The sequence below is a fragment of the Sarcophilus harrisii genome, chromosome 4 (assembly GCF_902635505.1).
Source record: "Sarcophilus harrisii chromosome 4, mSarHar1.11, whole genome shotgun sequence".
Taxonomy (NCBI): domain Eukaryota; kingdom Metazoa; phylum Chordata; class Mammalia; order Dasyuromorphia; family Dasyuridae; genus Sarcophilus; species Sarcophilus harrisii.
The window spans coordinates 439156337-439175797 of NC_045429.1; the positions used below are offsets into that span (position 1 = coordinate 439156337).

A 19461-nucleotide genomic window follows, 5' to 3' on the forward strand; every position below is an offset into this window, starting at 1 on the left:
TCTGTCCGTCTCCTCTCTATCTGTCTGTCTCTCACATACACGTACTTACAGAGATACATGGGAGCCAGTATCACTATCATACACAGGCAGACACTCTGTCTCTGTCTCTCTGTCTGTCATACACACGCACACATACACACACACGCACGCGCGCGCCCAAGGCAGGGAAGCTGGCAGCAGTCATGTTTTGCATGTACACAGGCATACAGTGTCTGTCTCCCTCTGTCTCTCTGTCTCTGTCTCTCTCTCTCAGGACCTGGAGTAAAATAAGGGTTACAGGAACAAGCAAGGGCAAACAAACAAGAGGAGAATTCCTTAATCACATCAGGATGTTCAGGGAGGGAGGGAGGGAGGGAGGGCGGCCGAGGTGGGGGGAGGGGGCCAGCAGTGTCAGCTCTTCCTGGACGTGTGTTGGAGGCTGGAGTTCAGCCTTGTGCAGCCCTCAGCTCCATGTCTATAAACTTGATCCTCACCCTGAACCCTGACACCCCCCTCACCCCAGCCCCTTTCCTAAGCCTCCAGAGCTGTACATTATTAAATCTTCCCCCCCCCCCCCCCCCCCCCCCTGCAGTATTAAAAAGCAGCATCTGGAACTCGTAGGAGAGACCGAGGCAGGGGCACCAGCAGAGTGCACTCGTGAGAAGCCGCTGTGGGGCGGCTGAGGCTTCTCCCCAGGCCCAGCTTGGAGTGGCTATAAATAGCTTCAAGAGGGAGCTGGAGCCCCGGGCAGAGGCTGGTCCCCGGGGAGCTTTCCCGTGGCCGTGGCCCGCGCTTCCCGCACACTACCTGATCTTGCAGTTGTTTTCCCTGTTGGCTTCCCATTTCCTTTCCCATGGTGTCTGGGACGGGCGCCACTGACACATATTTTCCACCCTTGAATGCCAGCAGAGGCTCTTCTTGTCCACAAAGGGCTTCCAGGAAATACTTCAGCACTGTGACCCTCTTGCAGTCGGCTGCAATAACCTACAGTGAAGGGAAAGAAAGAAAAAAACATTTGCCGAAAGAGAAGATGGTGGGAGGGACCGGCCGTTGACCGAGGGGCTCATGAAAAACATATCCAAGTGACTGAGTTAGGGAGGCTGCTGGGTATGGGAGTCTTGGAGACCAGGCTGGACAAGAGTTCTCAGAAGTGCGGAGGAGATGCTCTGAGAAATGGCCACAGGCTTTCTCTTTAGTGAAAAGGACCTTCGGCAGACCGTATTTTGTGTGTCCTTGAGTCTTCCAACTTTTAAAAATCTCATCTGAGGATAAGGGAGTATATTGGAGAACTATACTGGGGGGAGCCCAAGCAGCTATAACCCCTTGTTAGGGGGAAGGGCAACAATATCATCAATCTCAATGGAGCACCTCTTCCTGCACCCCTCCTCCCCCCACCATGACCTTTACGTTCCCCTTCTTGGCTGTAAATCACAGTGAACTTCTCTGGACAAGCTTTCAGGGGACCCAAGGGGCCCCCCAGGCTCAGGTGGGCAGACACCAGGAAAGGGAAGGCAAGCCAGGTGGTGACTGAAGGAGGCCGTGGGGTTTCTCCAAAGTTCTGCCCCTCACGAGCTCACACTATTCCTCTCCCACATGACTATATCTGAACACAAGTGAGTGCTTTAGGGAAGCTGGGGCTGATTTAGTTTAAATGAAATTCAATATCTCCAGTAATCATCACATTTATGAGACTTTCAGATGGAATTTCCATAGGCAGAATCTGGAATCCTTTCCCATTATGCCTACACATAAACACATACAAACACACCTCAACTTCCAAGTCCATCTTTTTTTTTTTTTTTTTTGGGGGGGGAGGGGGCTGGAGTATCTATCTCTTCTCTGGCCTTTGGTGACCTCATCATCCTGCTGTCTCACACAGAGAATCCTAAGCTCATCAGTGAGGAGGTTAAATGTGACGTCCCCAAGTAAACAGACTCCTTCCCCTTGGAATAGTCATTTCCGGCCCTCCTCACTAATCTCGCCCTCCCTTTTCTGAATGCTTACAGCACCGACAAGACCGTCTCGCACAATCCAACACTAGGTCACAGAGCCAAGGCTACATAAGAGGACATGAGATGAATCCTCAATAAGGAAGACTCTTTCTTATCTTTCTCATAATGTGCTTAACACTGAGCTCCAAAAAGCAGGCGCCGGGCCCATTTGGACAGGGACCTGGGCTGGAGACCCCGTCAAGTGGCTGGTCAACTCACATTTATTAAGAACTCGCCATGTGTGAGACACCATGCTAGAAGGAGAGGAGAGGGAAAGAGAAAGCAAGAAAGTAAGCAGCAAGCGAGCAAGAAAGGGGAAAGAAGGTAGGAAGAAAGAAGAGAGGGAGGGAGGCAAGAATGGAAGAAGGAAGGAAGGAAGGAAGTATATCAGATCGCTTACTGTCTTGGGGAGGGGAGATATAAGGGAAGGAGAAAGAAAAATGTGGAATACAAAGCTTTACAAAAGTGAATATTGAAAACTATCTTTGCATGTATTTGGAAAATTAAAAAAACTATTTAAATGAAAAAATCTATAAAAATAATTTAATTTAACCACTAAAAAATAAAGAAAATTATCTACATGTATTTGGAAAAATACTATTTAAAAAAAAAAGGAAGGAAGAAAAGAAACCCTGATCTTAAAGATCTCCCAGTGTAATGAGAAAGGCAACACAGTAAATAACCACCTACAAACGAGATCTACACAGGATAGATTGGGGGTCATCTCAGAGGGAAGGCACTAAGACTGAGGAGGGCAGGGAGAGGCTTCTTGCACAAGATAGGGTTTTAGCTGGGACTTGAAGGAAGTCAGACAAGCAAGGAGGGGGAGATGAGGAGGGAGGATGAGTATCCAGGGTATGAAGGGGCAGCCAGGGAAAGTGCTCAGAGAGGGAAATGGGGTGTGGTGTGTAAGGGACACTAAGGGGGCCAGAGTGACTGGGTCACAGAGGATGGGGTGGGGAGGGAGGGAAAAAAGACTCAGCAGAAAGGTAGACAGGAACCAGGTGATGAAGGGATTGGAAAGCCAAAAGATTTGGGATTTGATCCTGAAGCCAACTGAGCGCCAATGGGGGTGGAGGTGTGTGAGTATGTGAGTGTGTGTGTGTGTGAGTGTGTGTGTGTGAGAGTAAGAGTATGTGTGTGTATGTGTGTGTGTGTGAGTGTGAGAGAGTATGAGTGAGAGTATGTGAGTGTGTGTGTGAATGAGAGTATGTGTGAGTGTGAGAGTGTGATTGTGAGTGTGTGTGACGGACAGAGACAGAACTGAAGCAGAGACCCCTCCCCCTCCAACAGGTTTTCTCAGAAATCCAGATGCTGAGGGCCTGCCCTGGGGATGGCCATGGTGTCACGAGGACAGGACGGGGCTTCCATGAGAGATGCAACAAGGGTAGAAACGATAGGACTTAACCACTGGTTGGATAAGGGTCCCTGTTGGGAATCTGGGTGACTGGGAGTAGTCTGATGGTCTTGACAGCAATGGGGGAACTAGGGAGAGGGAAGGAGAGATGAGCCGAAGATGTGAACAAGACCTTTAGTCTGAGGGAGGGACAAAGTGGGAGACGTGAGCCTGGAGGCGGGGAGGGAGGGGAGGGCTGACAAAGAGATCGGAGCCTCTGCAGAGACCATGGGAGCGAACGTGCTAAGCACACCCCAACAGTCTCTAAATGGAGAAGAGGAGCAGGACAGAGCCTGGGGGTCCCCAGTGTTATCAAGGGGGACACAGAAGACAGTCAGGGCCTGTGCTCTCTAGGAGTTTCCAATCTGATTGATGCCGCACAGACTGAGGCATAAATTAAATAAAATCCCATGTCAAAAAGGAACCAATCACCTCTGACTTGAGCCGAGTGCCCATGTGGTTATGATGAACAGAAGGGGAGCTCTCTGAGGGCAGGGACTCAGTGGTTTTAGTCTCTGTCCCCCTGGGGTCAGCTAGAACCAGCTGGCAGAGAAGTCTGGGCCAGGAGAAGCCAGGCCAGGCCAGAGAGCTGGGGACGCGAACCGAAGAGGCAGCTGGTGCCCTCTGAGAGCTCGCACTGGGAAGGTGACAGAGCACACACTTTTTTCGTGCCGTTCCCACTATCAATCACGTTAGTTTCCGATGCTGAATCAGGGGATGGTGGTCTGGTCCTCAGTGGGAGGATAATACCCCCGGTGATTGATGGCGGGCGGGGAGGAGGCTGGGACCCTGGGCCCTGTTAGCCAGGCTCATTTTCCTCCCTCCTCCCATGTGGGTCCCTGCCTCGGATGGGCCTGGGGGCTGCCCGGCTGCCCTCGGGCTCACCCTGGTGGGGAGGGAAGTTCTCCCAGAGCCAGGCCGGGCCGCGGCAGGTCCTGCTGCGTGTACCCAGGCGTGTGACAAGGGAGGCCAGAAATACAGAAGCAGGGGCTCACAGCACTCCAGACCAGAGCTGAAATGAGTAATCGCCTGGCAGCAGCACGCACAGCGGCCTCCCTGCACCCCCGGCCGCTCACTCGCAGAGGAAACTTCTGCGTTTCCCCAAGATTGCCAGTTTCCTCTCTGTGGTCTAATTTTAACCACCTTGTCGTTACAGTGTGTGTCAGCCTCCTGACCCCACCGTGACCTCTGACCTTCTGCCCCCGCTCCCACTACAGAGGAGGATTATGTAATGGGCAGGCGGGGGCAGCCTGGGCAGCGGCAGGGGGAGGGGGGTCCTCGGCATGGATACCTGACTCTACTCTGCATCACAGCCAGGCCAAAGTTGGGCACCGCCCTTGGGGCGAGGCCCACAGGTACTCCCCATCACTAGCAGGTAAACATCAAGAGCAGCAGCCGTGGCTCCTTCAGGGGCAGCTGGTGTGAAGGGCACAGACACCCTGGGACACCCAGCTCCAGGAGGGAAGGACCAAGGCAAGCTGGAAGGAGAAGCTGCCTGCCTGGCCCAGAAAGCCAACAGAGACGCTCGCGACAGAGAGCGAGAGCTGGCTTTGGGACCAGAGGAGCTGGGTTCGAGCCCAGCCCCAACCTCTCCTGGCCATGTGATCCTGGGGAAAAGTGACATCAGTTCTTAGTTACCGGCAGGCAACTCTGTGAGACTGGTCTGGATTTAATGACCCCGGGTGGCTCTGCCCTCCTGGAGCACCCTGAGAAAGGGACAGAAAGGAGCATCTGGGAGGGTGAGGAGCCCCGGGATCGACTCCTAGGAGTTATAGTGACTGTGAACAAGCCACACCCCTAAACTGGTCCTCACTCACTCTCGGGGACATCCCCCACCTCCCAGGAGTTGCTGCTCAGAAAGTGCTTTGGTCAGTCTGGAGGCATTTATGGGCTGTCAGCGTCCGGGCTGTCATCTCTCCTCTCTGTCTCTGTCCCTCTCCCGCTGTCCCTCTAGTGTGTATCTCTGTTTCTGTCTCACTCCCTTTTTCCCGCTCTCCGCGCCCCTCACTTTCTGTCCGTCTGTCACTGTGTCTGTCTCTCTCTGGCGGAAGATGACTTAAGCCCTCTCAGGGACCCTCGGGCCTCTGGGGCCTTCTGCCCTACTTGTACTATCCTGATATGGCCCAAGCCGGGCAGAGCCTTGAGTTCCTTGTTACAGGGAGCCCATGGGGGCTGGGACATGTAGAGATTGTCTATCCATGGACAGAACTTCCAGGTCAGCAAAAAAGCTCTGTCAGCCACCTCAGAGAGAACACTCAGCAGCAGGACGGCGAGGACTCTCTAAGCCAGACGAACAAAAAAGCAGATTCCTGGAGGTTCCCTTTCGGGAAAGACCTCCCAGCAACGGAGGGGTTAAAGCCAGCCTGCCTGCTGGGGAGGAAGGAGTCCAGATGAAGCCTATGACATAATCCCCACAATCACTCTGTTCATGAGCACATTTTTTCCATCCTCTATCAATGAAAAACAGAGAGATCGGCAAGTGGTGTGCACAGCGAAGCCCCAGGCAGCTTTAAACTCCAGGACAAGGGAGCTGTGAAGGAGGGACTCAGAGCAGAGAACTGTATAGCTAGGGGAGCTGACAAAGGTGGACGGAGTGGAGAAATGAACAGAAGGGACAAAAAAGCATTGATTAAGCACTTCCTGTGTCCTAAGCCGAGGGCTAAATATCAGGAATCCAAAGAGAAAATCCAGACGCTCCCTGGCCGTCCTTCTCCCAGGGTGACACTTATGGAGCACCATACAGCCTGAGAAGTATGTTACACAAACTGAGTCATTTTAGCTTCACAGCTGCCCTTGGAGCCAGACCCATTTTACAGTTGGGTAAAGTGAGGCTTCCAGAAAGCAAGTGACTGGTGTCACATGGTTGTACAACTAGTATCAGGCAGAATGTATTCACAGATATTGCCAACTCCTGGCCTGTTCCATCCTTCATATCATGTTGCTGGGGTGCTTTCCCCACAAAGTACATGACTTCTGTGCCAACTAATTCAGCCACCAAGGAGCTATCTCCGTTTACTTTTGGGTTCAGCTGTGTCCTGGAAGGTTCTATTTGCTGGGAAACAGCCTTTTGCATAAGTATGGGCATTCCCTTGGAACAAGCCAGACTGGACAAGGTCCCGTCCTGTGTAGGTGGGGGAGCAGCCCTTTCACGGGCTCCATAGAGTCACCACTGGGTTATCAGGCTCTGGGCAAACCTGCCTTCGAGTCACCCTCAGGGAATACGTTTTGGACTTGGGGAGAAAACAGGTATTTTCAAAACAATTCCAACAACGAGGACAGCGAAGGAAGGAGGCTGAGGCAGGAGCCGCAGTCTGGGCAGACGGAGAGAGGTGGGGGAACAGTAAGGGGCTCGGTCGGGTGAGCCGAATGTGGGCTCGAGGGGGGTGAAGGGCTCCGAAGGCCCAACAGGAGAGCGCGGAAGAGGCGAGAGCATGCTCATCAGAGAGGTGGGCCTGGTCTGGCTGACAAAACTCAGCCATCATCCAGCCCAAGCCTTTCTAGACAAGAGGAAATGCCCCAGGACCTTCTGAAATGTCTGCTGGGGACCCCAAGGGAAAAACTCAGCAAGCTTTTTAGTGCTTTGTGGCACCCATTCGCCCTGGGATGCTCAGATCCCAAGCGGGCTCTGCAGAAGGGAGGAGTGGGCCTGGTGGGTGTCTGGGCCTGGTGGCACCAGGGACCAGGCCAGCTCGACAAGAGGAAAGCTGCTCCATGGCTGCCCCTCCTCTCTGCGCCAAGAGTGGCCCCATATTAACCCCCCCCCCCAACCCATCATGCAGTCTTTGCTGAGAGGAAAAGCAGGCTGGGGGTGAGGGATTACCCAGAGGAGGTCAGAGAAAGAGCAATCTTTTCCCTGCACATGTCGGGGGCAGAGTTCATCCATCAATGGAAGTGAAACTCTGGTCTCTGGGGCTCTTTAATCAACCAGACCAGGTACACACGCAAGCAGCCAATCAGAAAGAAAAACTGAAAGTGAGAAGTGGTGAGTGGAGCAGCCGGCACTGAGCCAGGGCACCTTCCCAGGGAGAAGCGAGAGCTGGGCAGGCAGGGAAGGGGGACAGCTGGGAAAGGAGGAATAACACTGTCCTTAGAAATCCTTAGAATGTCCTTAGAATGTAGGAGGTACAGTAGAGGCAGCGCCGAGCCTGGAATCAGAACAACCTGAGTTCAAATCCAGTCTCACACTCTGGCTGTGTAACCCTAATAAGCAAGTCATGTCACTTCTGTTTGTCTCAGTTCCCTCAACTGTAAAATGGGGATAATAGTAGCCCTATGCTCTATGGTGGCTGTGGGGACAAAATGGGAACATGTTTGTGGAGAGCACTTAGCACACAGAAGGTACTATATATGTGCCTTCCCCTTCCTGGTGTGAATGGAAACACTCAAGCACTAGAAAGGGCTCAATTCCGGACAAAGCAGAGGACCACACTCTGCTGGTACCTCCCCTGTCCATGCAGGAATCCCATAGCATCCCACAAGCCCTGGGACTTGGTCCCTCTGTGAAGAAGTGGCCACAGGCCTTGAGCGGCCTCTTCACATTTAACTGGCTGACTTCTGGGGGAAGGGGCACCCCGGCAGCTGGGCCCCATTTGCCTCTCGGGGCCACGCGGCTCCGCTCCACAACCTGTTCTTGTGGAAGCAACAAAGCCAGAGGGCTGACCAGCATCGTCCCCTCCACCCCTTCGAGGCCTGCCTTCTTTTGCTCCTCTGGCTGAGGGCACAGTCCCAGTACGGTTTCCCCCACAAACAAAAAAGTTCCAGGTTGCCATTCTTGTTTCTTGTTACCAGGAGAGCCAATTACCCTCACATTTGTTGAAACCTTCAATCAAAATTTACTGCTTGTTAATTTTACAGAATATCCTCAGAGCAAATAAGAGGCACACAGGAAAGTGAAGTCTTGTTGTAGCTATTAAGCAACCTCAGAACAGCTCACAAACCCACCGCGCCAAGGCTGGTAAAATAGAGGGCCACTTGGCCCGACTTCTAAAACACCAATTAGCAATGGGTTAATTATCATCTTTAACAAGCCAAGCCCACAGGACTGGCTACAAGAATCCGACTCAGATTAATGTGTTTTCTTAAACTGGGAGCCACTAGGTTTGTAAGCCTCACGCTCTGCAGATGAGAGCAGAAGGCACCGCCCTTGCTGGTCATGGGTGGGTCGGCTGGAACAAGAGTCTGCAGATGAAATGTTAGCCTCCAAAAGGCAGGGAATCCTCTGGGGTTGGGAGGATGAAGGAAATGGGCTACTCCTCCGTGTGGATTCACATTCCTGGGGAAGAGGCTTCCCAACAAGGAGTAGACATCTGGGGGCAGGAGGAGGAGATGCAGGGGACGCAAGGCCACGGAACCGGTAGAAGCCCTGGCTAGAGATTGGAGACGGAACCTAGCGCAGGGCTGGCTGCGGGGCCTCCTTGGAAACTGTACAAGACCAACCAGGGGGAGAGTTTGGAGGAAAAGCCCAGTACCCCAAACACAGGCCAGGCCCACTAAGAACAGCAGCATGAGTAAGAGGTGACGTTTCAGGCCCAGGGTCCAGCAGGCAAGCTGAGGGAGATGCACCACATCCCAACTGGTGCTGGCCTCTGGCACTGGAGGCTGAGCCTGCTCCCAGCCACCAGCCCTTGGGTTGGCTCTTGCCCTCAGCACTCCCACGCTGGTGGCGCAGCCGACTCTGAATGGGGCAGCTCTCGGGCTCGATCAAGGCCCCAACGTTTCTGGAGCCACATTTCTGGAGTGACCACTGCAGGCCCTTTGCCTCCTAAACCCTTTCATGTGCCTCCAGGTCTCTCAGAAGACAGGAGAAAAGGAAAGTGGTTGGGTGGCCCAAGGCTTGATTCGGAGATTCACTGAAGGCTACTGAGGAGAGGCACCTGCGAGGGGTTACAGGGAAGGGAGCTACAGTGGAATGCATGGCCGCCAGGGCTCCAGTGGAGCTAGGAGTGCCCGGGAGGCCACCGTCCGCCTCTACTCTCACCGTTCCGCTCTGGGGCTCCTCGGACTGCTGCGGCACAGCCAGTCAGAGAGGCAGAGCGGGGGAGCCAAGCAGCTCATCTGGCTGCCACAGCTGCCGCAGCATTCGGTTCAGCCTCTGGCACTCGAGGCGTCGTGCTAAGTGGGCATCAGACAGTGAGCTGGAGGCCACTTGCCAGCTCTTCCTTCACCTCACTCACTAAAAAGTTACCATTCTGAGCTCCACTAACTCTCTGGCCAAGTGATGGGTACACATCCTGGTGAGTTTTGTACAAGTTTTGTAGGATATTAACTGCAGAACAGAACTGCTATTAAAAACCAAGACAGAGATGAAATCTTGTGCCTAAATATCCCCACCTCTCTGGTTCCCTAAAAATGGGGGAGCTGTACCACATGTATCCTCAAAAAAGAATCTGTAATATACTTTCACTAAGGATGAGCAAATCTCTAACACTGAATTTTCCACCCACCTGAAATTCCTGGTCTTGAAAATTCTAAATAAAGCCAGACAGGAGACTGGTGCCTCCCAGGGCAGTGGTTGTGGGTTTTAACTGGCTCCTCTCATTTGCCCACAAATGGAAACCAGGCCTCCTGGAAAGCTGTGAGCTCTGTCAGCCTCTGCCACCAAGATGCCCTCCCAGCAGCCAGCGTGCCACGGACGATAGGCTATACACAGCTCGGGCTACAGGCCAGCAGTGCTGCCCCTACAGAGCTGTAAACGTTGCTACCCACACTGGCAGGAATGCTTGCTCTGGCGCTCTGGGAGGGGCATCCAGATGGCACTGCCACCACAAAACATTCAGGTCTAGCTTGACTGAGACTTGGGACATAGCAGCTAGGTCTCTCACTAACTAAACCAGCAGGGGAGGCTACAAGCTCAGCCCCTGGGGATGAAACACCCTGAATCTGCCTTAATCTGCAGATTCCCACACAGAGGCTGTGTACTACTACACTACTAGCAGGTACTGAGAATCCCGGGGGCTCTAACAATCACAAGTCACATGGCTTCTGTTCTCCAGAGACCCTTAGGCTATGGTCCAGGTTTCTTTTTAAATGAAAACTCTCCTGGTTGTGGCCGTGTGGTGGGAGAGCTTTCTCCCTGGCACGTTCCTTCCTGTGCTGGGCCACAACCATGATGAAAATCACAGGGATGGAGTACACTGGGGTGTGCTACAGGGCCTTACCAAGGGGCCACCTTTCTAGGGGCAGACCTCAGACCTCAGACACTTCTCTGCACAGCAGGCTCAAAGCCTCAGGGAGAGAAGGGAAGAGCCTCCCTGGGCTCGGGGCGCCTGGTGCTGAGAGGGACACATCAGAGAGTGACCTGGCAGACAGACTAATGCAAAGACCTCTGCCACAAATCCCATGGGGACCAAGTCTCCAGCGCAGGTTTCTGCTGGTCAGTAGGTAAAACTCTCAGGGCGTTGAGGAGCCTGTGGCCAGAGCTTCCTCCTGAAGAGTCCCCTCCCTTCCTGCTCTTCCCCAGTAGGGGGGGCAGCCAGCCTGGCACAGCCTCCTCGGCACCCCCTTGTTCACTTCTACTGCTGTGCCACCTAGAGGAGGGGCTCATAACTTGCAGGCTGTGAACTTACAATATTATTTTTTCAAATAACAATTTCAACATAATGACCTCCTTTCTAATCCTGTTTTATTCTATAGATTAAAAAACCTTATTCTGAGTCGGTGCACCCTCAGGCTGGTCATCACAACTGCTGCCCAGAGAGGGCTACGACACCCACGAGGAGACGGCTGCCCAGTCTGGACCGCGGCTGCCTGATCTTTCTTCACTGGTGACCCTTTCCCCCACCCCGAGAAAGCTTTGCCCAAGGCCACCTCACATCTGACCCAGGTGCAGCATCGTGCACCCACAGCGCCAAGGGCACAGGTCGTGTGCTCAGAACTGCGGCTGCAGGGAAGTCCCTAACACAAGCAGGCGAGCATTGCCAGGAACCTCTCAGACTCATCACAAGTTGGATTCTGAGTCAATTTTTGACTCAGAAACCCTTTCAGTTACATGACCCCATATGGGGCCGTGATCCCGAGGTGAAGCAGCTTGGCTGAGAGTGACCACCCCGATCAGCTAATCCACGCACACCAACTCTGCTCAAGGTGATGGGCTCAGGATGGGGAGACTGATTTTTCTGGACATGGCAGATTCAGGAATTTGTTTTGCTTGAATTTTTGTTAAGACTGGGTTATCTCCTCCAGGCTGAAATGCAGTGGCCACGAGTAGGGCTGATCTGGCTGGATCAGGCAGAATGGCGACAATCACCACGTTTGTGGTCCACAGCACGAGGGTGGGGTTGGGAGGAGGCTCTCCTCCCAAATGGCCACAAAACAGTAAAGAACAGTTAAAGAGAAACATGGGCAATAACCTGAGGGTCTGGTGTCAGACCATGTTTACCACGGTGGGAGTCAGACTTTAGGTCAGTAGGAATTTCAAGTGTGTACTACCATCCCTAGCAATTTGTTGAAGGAGGTCCAAGAAAGTGGATTCTCATTAATTGAAGAAAGCAAAATTAAAAAAAAAAAATCAAATACACTACGGTCAAGAACTCGTCCTTAATTTATCTTGACCTCCTTTAATTATTCTGCACCTCCCTTTCATTTTTACTACACTACTGGCTCTATATTAACCTCTTCTGAATTCATGTGGCCTATATTGTTATACAAATGGATCAAATAAGATAATATGGATAGGTCTTATCTAAATTTGATATCTTCTCCAATCCTTAATAGTGTTCTGTACAGAGCAGGCACTTAATAAATACTGGCTAAATTAATATTAATGAAAGAGGGTACCTGGACCTGTAATTTTACAAAGAGAGTAAGTAGCTTAGATGCCCTTATTCCTTAAGCTGGATATTCTACTGAATACCTGAAGAACGACAAAAACAAAAGAGGCCCATGTATAGCAATACTTTCTGGGACAGCAAAGAATTGGAGACAAAGTTTTCAAAAACTCAGTTGGGGAAAGGGGCTCAACAAACGTGTTACATGAATGTTACGGATTATGGCAAGTGTGACGAGTATTAGATAAAGTTGGGCTGAGGGAGAAGAGGAAAACAATACATACAATCATCTCAACTATAATCCGTAGTGATAAAATGGATGTGGCAGAATGATAATGTTCCATTACTTCTTGGCAAAGATGGGGGGTGGGGATGGGGAATGAAGGGCATAAAATACTGCATGATGGTAGACAATATATTTTTGTATGTATATAGATGTGTATGTGTATATACACCCCACATCAATACTCACACATATGTGTAAGTGTTAAGAAATTTTTCTTCTTACTTTTATTATTCTTTATTAATTTTTGATAACTAATTTGCATTTATTTATTCATTTGTACTTAAAAATAGCACTTTAATGAGCTCTTCCTTTGTTACCTCCAGTTTCTCAAGGGCAGGGAGCTTAATTTTAAAATTACTTTTGCTTTGTCTTACAAAGAGTGGGTTCTTAAAAATGTGGCTGACTGATCACAGAATTAAGTATTTAGTATTTATTAGTATTTAGTTATGGAGTGTAAATGTTAAAGGTGATACCATAACAAAATTAAAAGAATTAGAAAAGCACCTTTCACTTTGATTACATTAAACTAAAAAGCACTTCCATGAATACAATACAAATGGATTAAGAGGAAGAGACTGTGAACTAGAGAAAAATTCACTGTCTCAAATATTTCTGACAAAGGACGATATGTGAGACGAATAAGGAACTAACAAATGGGGCCGAAATCCACTGCCGAATGATTAAGTGGTCAAGGGTTTGAGTGGACAGTTATAAAAAAAATAGCAAATTCTTCTCATGTGAAATGGCAAGTACTATATGAAATAGTACTCAAAAATATTCAAAATCAGAGAAATGAAAATTAAAACAACTTGGTTTGCTTCCAATCTGGCAAGCTGTCATAAGGATAAAGAAAAGATAGTCGATGTAAAAGTGGCAGAAAAACAGTCCTATTAATACACTTTTAGTGGAATTGCAAACTGATTCAACTTTTATGGAAAGAATTTGGAATTATGCTGAGGAAGTGACTTATTAAACATCCACATCCTTTGACTAAGGGATTTCATTGCTGGGCTTTCCTAAAAAGGCCAATGATTTAAAATATCTCATATATATATATATATCAAAACACTTACAGCGGTAAGATGCCCATCAATTAGGGAATAACTGAATAAATTGTAGTACCATGAGTATGATGAAATATTACTTCCCCACAAGAAGTAGTGAAAATGATAAATATGATAAATGATAAACAGTATGGGAAGATGTATATGAATTAAAGCAATCAGAACCTGGAAAACAACATATAAAATAATCACAACCAAATAACAATGACAACAAAACAACTGAAACTGGATGATATGAAATAACAATGACCTAGCTTGATCCCAAACTAAGGTATAGGAAAGCTGCTAGCTTGCTTTCTTTAAAGAGGCAGGCACTGTGGCTGTGGAACACTGCCATTATAAAACTGAACTAGGTTCCTGTATTGGTTAGTCCTTTTAAAATATTTTTATCCTCTTCCAAGTTCTTTGTTATAAAGGATAGCACATGGCTTTCTTGGAGAGGGAAGAGGAAGAATACATTGATATCAAAACCAAAGGTATCAATAAAAACTAATTAAAAACATCTAACATCCTATTTGAAAGATGTTGCTCTCAGTTTTGTGCTTTGCTCTGCCAAAATGCCCAGCACTGCAGTACCGGTTAACAGTGAGTACCCACCCCCCCTTTTTTAATTGTAGCAAGTTTATTTTTAATACACATTGCTTTATGAATCATACTGGGAGAGAAAAATCAGAGCAAAAGGGAAAAACCATGGGAGAGATTAAAAAAAAAAAAAAAGAAAAAAGAAAAATACATCATAGCATGTATTGATTTACATTCAGTCTCCTTAGTTCTTTTTTCTGGATGCAGATGGCATTTTCTATTCAAAGTCTACTGGGATTGCTTTAGATCACTGAACCACTGAGAAGAACCAATTATCCATAGCTGATCATTGCACATTCTTGCTGTTATTGTACATTGTATTCCTGGTTCTGCTTGTTTCTCTCAGCATCAGTTCATATAAATCTTTCCAGGTCTTTCTCTAATCAGTTTGCTCATCATGTTTATAGAACAATAATATTCCATTACCTTTGTATACCACAACTTGTTCAGCCATTCCCCAACTGATGGGCATCTACTCATATTTCCAATTATTTGCTACCACACAAAAAAAGCTGCTACAAACATTTTTGTACGTGTGGGTCCTTTTCCCTCCTTTATGATTTCCTGGAGATACAGACCCAGTAGTATCACTGCTGAATTAAAAGGTAGGCACAGTTTTACAGCCCTTTTGGGAATAGTTCCAAACTGCTCTCCAGAATGGATGGATCATTTCACAACTCCACCAACAATGCAACCTGTTTTCCCACATCCCCTCCAACATTTATCATTCTTTTCCTGCCATCTTAATCAACAAGAGAGGTGTGAGGTGAGTGTGTCCCCTTCTTTGGTTCATTGGAGAGCTGCAATGTTTATGGCTTAGGAACAAGTGTGTATGGGAGCCTATCTCTGGACATATCTGATAATTCTCCTTGGGAAAAAATTCCTCTGTGTAGTTGTCCAGATGAAATATTTAAGGACTTCCCAGGAATTGCTGGTGGAAAATGGAAAAAGATGGTGTGCTGTACTTTGAAGCATCAAAGATGAGAAAAATATTTAGGAGAGAAAGCAAAATTGTGTCTCCACAGGAGACGTGCAGAAATGTCCTGGAGCTCAAAGTAAATGCTGAATTGTAAAGGCTTAAGATCCTTAAATCATACATTCTATCACCCATGCCTCAAGATTAACAAAAAGGTAACCCCTTATAAAATACCAACTACAGTAGATACGGTTTTGGTTGTTTTTGAAAGTTTGGAGCCTCAGAAAGGGTGGTTTCAACTTGATTCACTCTCTCATAAAGCTTTACCCACAGGATCAGCAAATATTACTAGGGAAAATTGCTAACCCTGTCTGATCATGCTTTCAAAGCCTGCTAAGTACCTCACCATTACTGACCAACTGCCTACCAGATCTTCTGTGTTTCATAACAGACTCTGGGAAGCCATTTTGGAAATGAGAGAATGAACAAAAAGCATCGACACTTGGCTAGATGCCGCAACAAAGTCCCTCCAGGAGAAACAGGGCTGGCCAGGAGTTAGTCAGCCCTGTCATTTTTTTGTTGGTTGAAGACTCAGCATTTGATCTAGTGAGGGACTGGGAGACAAACCCTGATGGAAAAATACAGTATAGGTCCCCTTCATATGATAATACACTCAGGATAACTTGGAGGGTTTTATGGAATCATTAGCACAGAGCTCCCCATCTGGCCACAGAAGCAGGAGACAGAAGCAGTGGACCAGGTTATACAGCTCCAGAGAGGAAAATTTTTGATGGTGTCCAAACTGAGTTTTTGGCTTTCTGAGCGGCTTGGAAAGACTTGTACTGATGTTTTAATCACCTGTTTAGTGTTCTGAAGAATCTTGTCGGCTTCCCTGCCCAGCTTGTTTCCAACAAGGAGAGGGGATTGAGGAACAGAGTTGCTGGCTCTGGTTCCTACCTTGTTGCTAGGATAGATTTGTTTCTTTTTTTGTTGCCAGGTCATCAATTCCAGTTCATCTTTCTCTGCCTCCAGGCCACTGCATGGTTATAAGCCTTGCCTATCACTCAGGTCCCAGAGATCTGAAGCCAAAATGGATACTATCAGATATTGAAGACTGTTGGACGACAGTGACAAGATACCGTGTACACACTTTTGACTGCTGAAATCATAAATTCCTGTAATCTTATTTCTGGCTGATAGCCCTAGATGACAGTAACTGCAAAATAAGTAGGGAAGGATAACTTCTGGGTAATATATTCCATGTGATTTTGAGCAGCCAAGGTGGACCAGTGAGGTTGCCAGTCTTCCAGTTACACTTCAAGTTTGCATGGGCCATGTGTGCACCTCCCCCCAGTTGTCTCCTCTATTGGTGGCAATTCAAACATAACCATGTGTTTAACATACCCCAATCACTGGACATTCACTTCATTCCCAGGCTTCTGCTGCCACAAAATGTTATCCGCAGCACCTTTTGGGGTAGCAAAAAAACCCCCTGGGACGAGGATCCTGAAGCTCACAGAGGTGAAGGACCGGCTTAGAAGGGAAGAGAATTCACACACAGGTCCTTGTTTCCCCCCCTTTACAAAGAGAGCACTGCTATCCTCTCCCCAAGGCAGCTGACTCTCCAGCATGAAAAACATCCCCAGAGAACAAAGGAATTATTCCAGGCCGGAAAACACAATCTCCTGAAAACGCCAGAAAACTCACGTTAAGATGGTAGCATTTCAGATGTGTAGCATTTCCCTCTGTCTACAAAAGCCCTGGCCAGTCTTTTCATTTTGTCCCTTATTTGCGACAGTGCAGCTATCTAGAAAGGGCTGCACTGTAAAGGAGGTAAGAAGTGACCTAAAGTCCAGGGCATTTTTGGAGGTCCTTCCTCACCTGAGGACAATGCCCCGTCCCTCTTTTGTTAGCTCCCGTCCTTGCCTGGCTGAGAGAGGCCCCCCGGCGTCTGGCTTGGCTCTTTGCACACGGCAGGTACTGAAGTTCCAACAAATAAGCCAGTGGTCAGAGTGCTCTGGTGGAGGAAGGGAGTCTCCCCCAAAGGAGCTCTGTTTACTAAGGGAAGGGGACTCATTGCTCCAGTAGCAGTCAGGCCAGATTTCCTTCCCTGCTGCTATGATCCGAGAGGGAGTAAAACAGCCAGGAGATGGATCACTGAGATGGAAGATGCACGAGCTTGCTGTTTGTTTCAAGCTGCAAAGACACAGCTCCCCAAACCAAGGAGGGAGCTGCTTGGTCTTTTCCACAGTTACTTAATTAGGAAAAGGAAAAGGAGCCCACAGGGCCCAGGCGGGATAATGAGAGGGGTAGGCGCTCATAGACCTGTTGAACAAGGTTGGGAGGTACAGACAACAGTGTCCCGAGGCTGATGACAGGGGAGACAGGAAACTTGACACGTCCCTGCTGACAGGAAAGAAAGAGGGAGTCTCTGGGTTCTCTCTCATCTGCAGGATTTATAACAGGGACCTGAAGTTCACCCCCTTCCCAGGATGTGCTGACAGCTGGGAATGCTGTCCTTCAGGTCAGGTAGGGTTGAGGCCTCGGCCTTTGCAGGAGTTCAAAAAGAGGTTTGGTAAGAACTCGAACCAGCATCCAGAGCACAGGGGCCTGCCCTTTTCTGCCAGATCTCTGGCTGGAAAGAAGGGGGAGGCATGCCAACCGTGGAGGGCTCCCTTTGGTGGAGAGGGCCAGGGAGCAGACTCCAGGTTCCGGCTTGTTGAGGAGGGCTCAGGTGTGCTGAGAAGGGCACAGGCTAACTCCCAACCGCCAGACTTTCTGCCTAAAGGCTACAGCCTCTGGGGGAGCTGCCAACAAAGGTTTTCTGGGGCCTCAGGCGGCTTTGGAGACCTGTCCTTTGTGGGTGGGTCTTAACTTGTAGAGAACAAGCCAACTATGAAAGTTACTAAATGTGGAAACAGAGGGAAAAGGAGGTGTGCAAGGAAATGGAGAAAATAAACCAAACGGACAAGGTAGGGCCCACAGAGAAAGAGTCAGGTGGCGTGGGACCCCAGAGCGGCACTGTACCCCAAAAATGCAAGTCTTGTGTCAGGGAAGGCAGGGATGACCACAAAGACAGCATTGGTTGGTTTCTTTCTTTCTTTTTTCCTCCCTCCCTTCCTTCCTTTCTTTTCTCCACTTAATAGTTTTTTATTTTTGCCAAGTTTAAGGAGCAACGTTTCTTAACAGAGAATTGCCCTTCTGTGCCCGTAAAGGGGCCAACCATCCCATTTGAAGGAGAATAGGGGATGACACATCTGTAAGGACAAGGGGCCTTTAAACAGCTACCTGACCTATTTTCTCGCTAAGCTTGAAACCAAGTAAAAAATAAAAATTTGAAGAAAAATTTCCCTTTTCTCAGAATAAGGAAGAGAGCTGGAAGTCATAGACAGGTCTGATGAAGGACATGAAAGAACACTCGTAGAAAGAGAAAACAAGGAAACTTCCCAATTATATCCATTGGTCCGGCCATCAGAAACCTACCAAAGAAAATGTCTCACTGGATGTCTGCAGCCTAGCTTCACTGACAAGTGCTCAATCTAGATAAAGAAGACCATTCACGATACCTCAAGGGCATGATATTGCGGGGGGGGGGGGGGGGGGGGGGGGGGAGAGGAGAGATGGCAATTCTGGCATGGCTGTATCAGAGCTGATAATGCCCTCCTGTTTGATTCATTTCCTATCACCCACAGAGCGATGTAAGATTCTGTGTCTAACCATGATACTTTGTGCATAGCCTCATGATAGGATTAGGAAAGAGATGGGAAAGTTGCTCTAAGAATATTGCTGGTCATCTGGGATTATCTAATTCAATGTTGACAGGCTATATTTGAAGACAGTAATCCAAGAAGCTTGTATATTGTATACTGATGACATAAGCAGGGCTTTTGCACACAAATGATCACGAACCACTTTGCAGTGCAAATATACTGTGCTCCAAGCCATATGCCAGTCTGTACCAGGAATGCCTGCCCAGGATTAAGGATTTCTCACTGCTGAGGATAAAGTTCTAGAAGGTACCTTGATTTCTGCACTCAGGAAGTACACCCACAGGATTTGGTACCAAGCTGAAGGTCCACCAAGTAGGGCTAGTTCCTAAACCTTCACATCTGGGTGAATTCCATTTCTTTGTAAAACTGAACGAGTGCTTTCTGGTTGGGGGTTGTTGTTTTTTACACCAGTGATCTCTCAATGTCCCTTTTCTCTCATTCCCATCAGACAAAGCAGAACAGGTAAGGAAAACTGAGTAATAAAAGACAAAAAAACAAAAAAACAAAAACAACAACAAAAAAAAAAAAAAAAAAAAACGGCTTCTCTGCCTTTAAGGAGTGTCATAGGGTAAGGGAATCAATGACCTGGAGAAAAAATTAGTGTCGGTACATGACAGACTGAAGAAAAAGGGTGTGCCAAGAGAGAAGTCAGCAAAGCGCTCCTTGAGGGCCACGGCATGGCTGGGCAGGAAAAGGGACAGGTGCTGGGGAG

The 19461-nt window shown here is 48.6% G+C and overlaps 1 protein-coding gene across 4 annotated transcripts in view; it reads right to left on the reverse strand.

Moving 5' to 3' along the window:
- The window catches only part of SMG6 (SMG6 nonsense mediated mRNA decay factor), a 179600-nt gene that overhangs the window by 17158 nt on the left and 142981 nt on the right, over positions 1-19461 (reverse strand). For all 4 annotated transcript variants that reach the window (XM_031967800.1, XM_023503723.2, XM_003770120.4 and 1 more), the window contains exon 14: positions 787-963. In XM_031967800.1, the coding sequence (XP_031823660.1) occupies positions 787-963 (177 nt within the window). The remainder of the gene's footprint in view (positions 1-786; positions 964-19461) is intronic.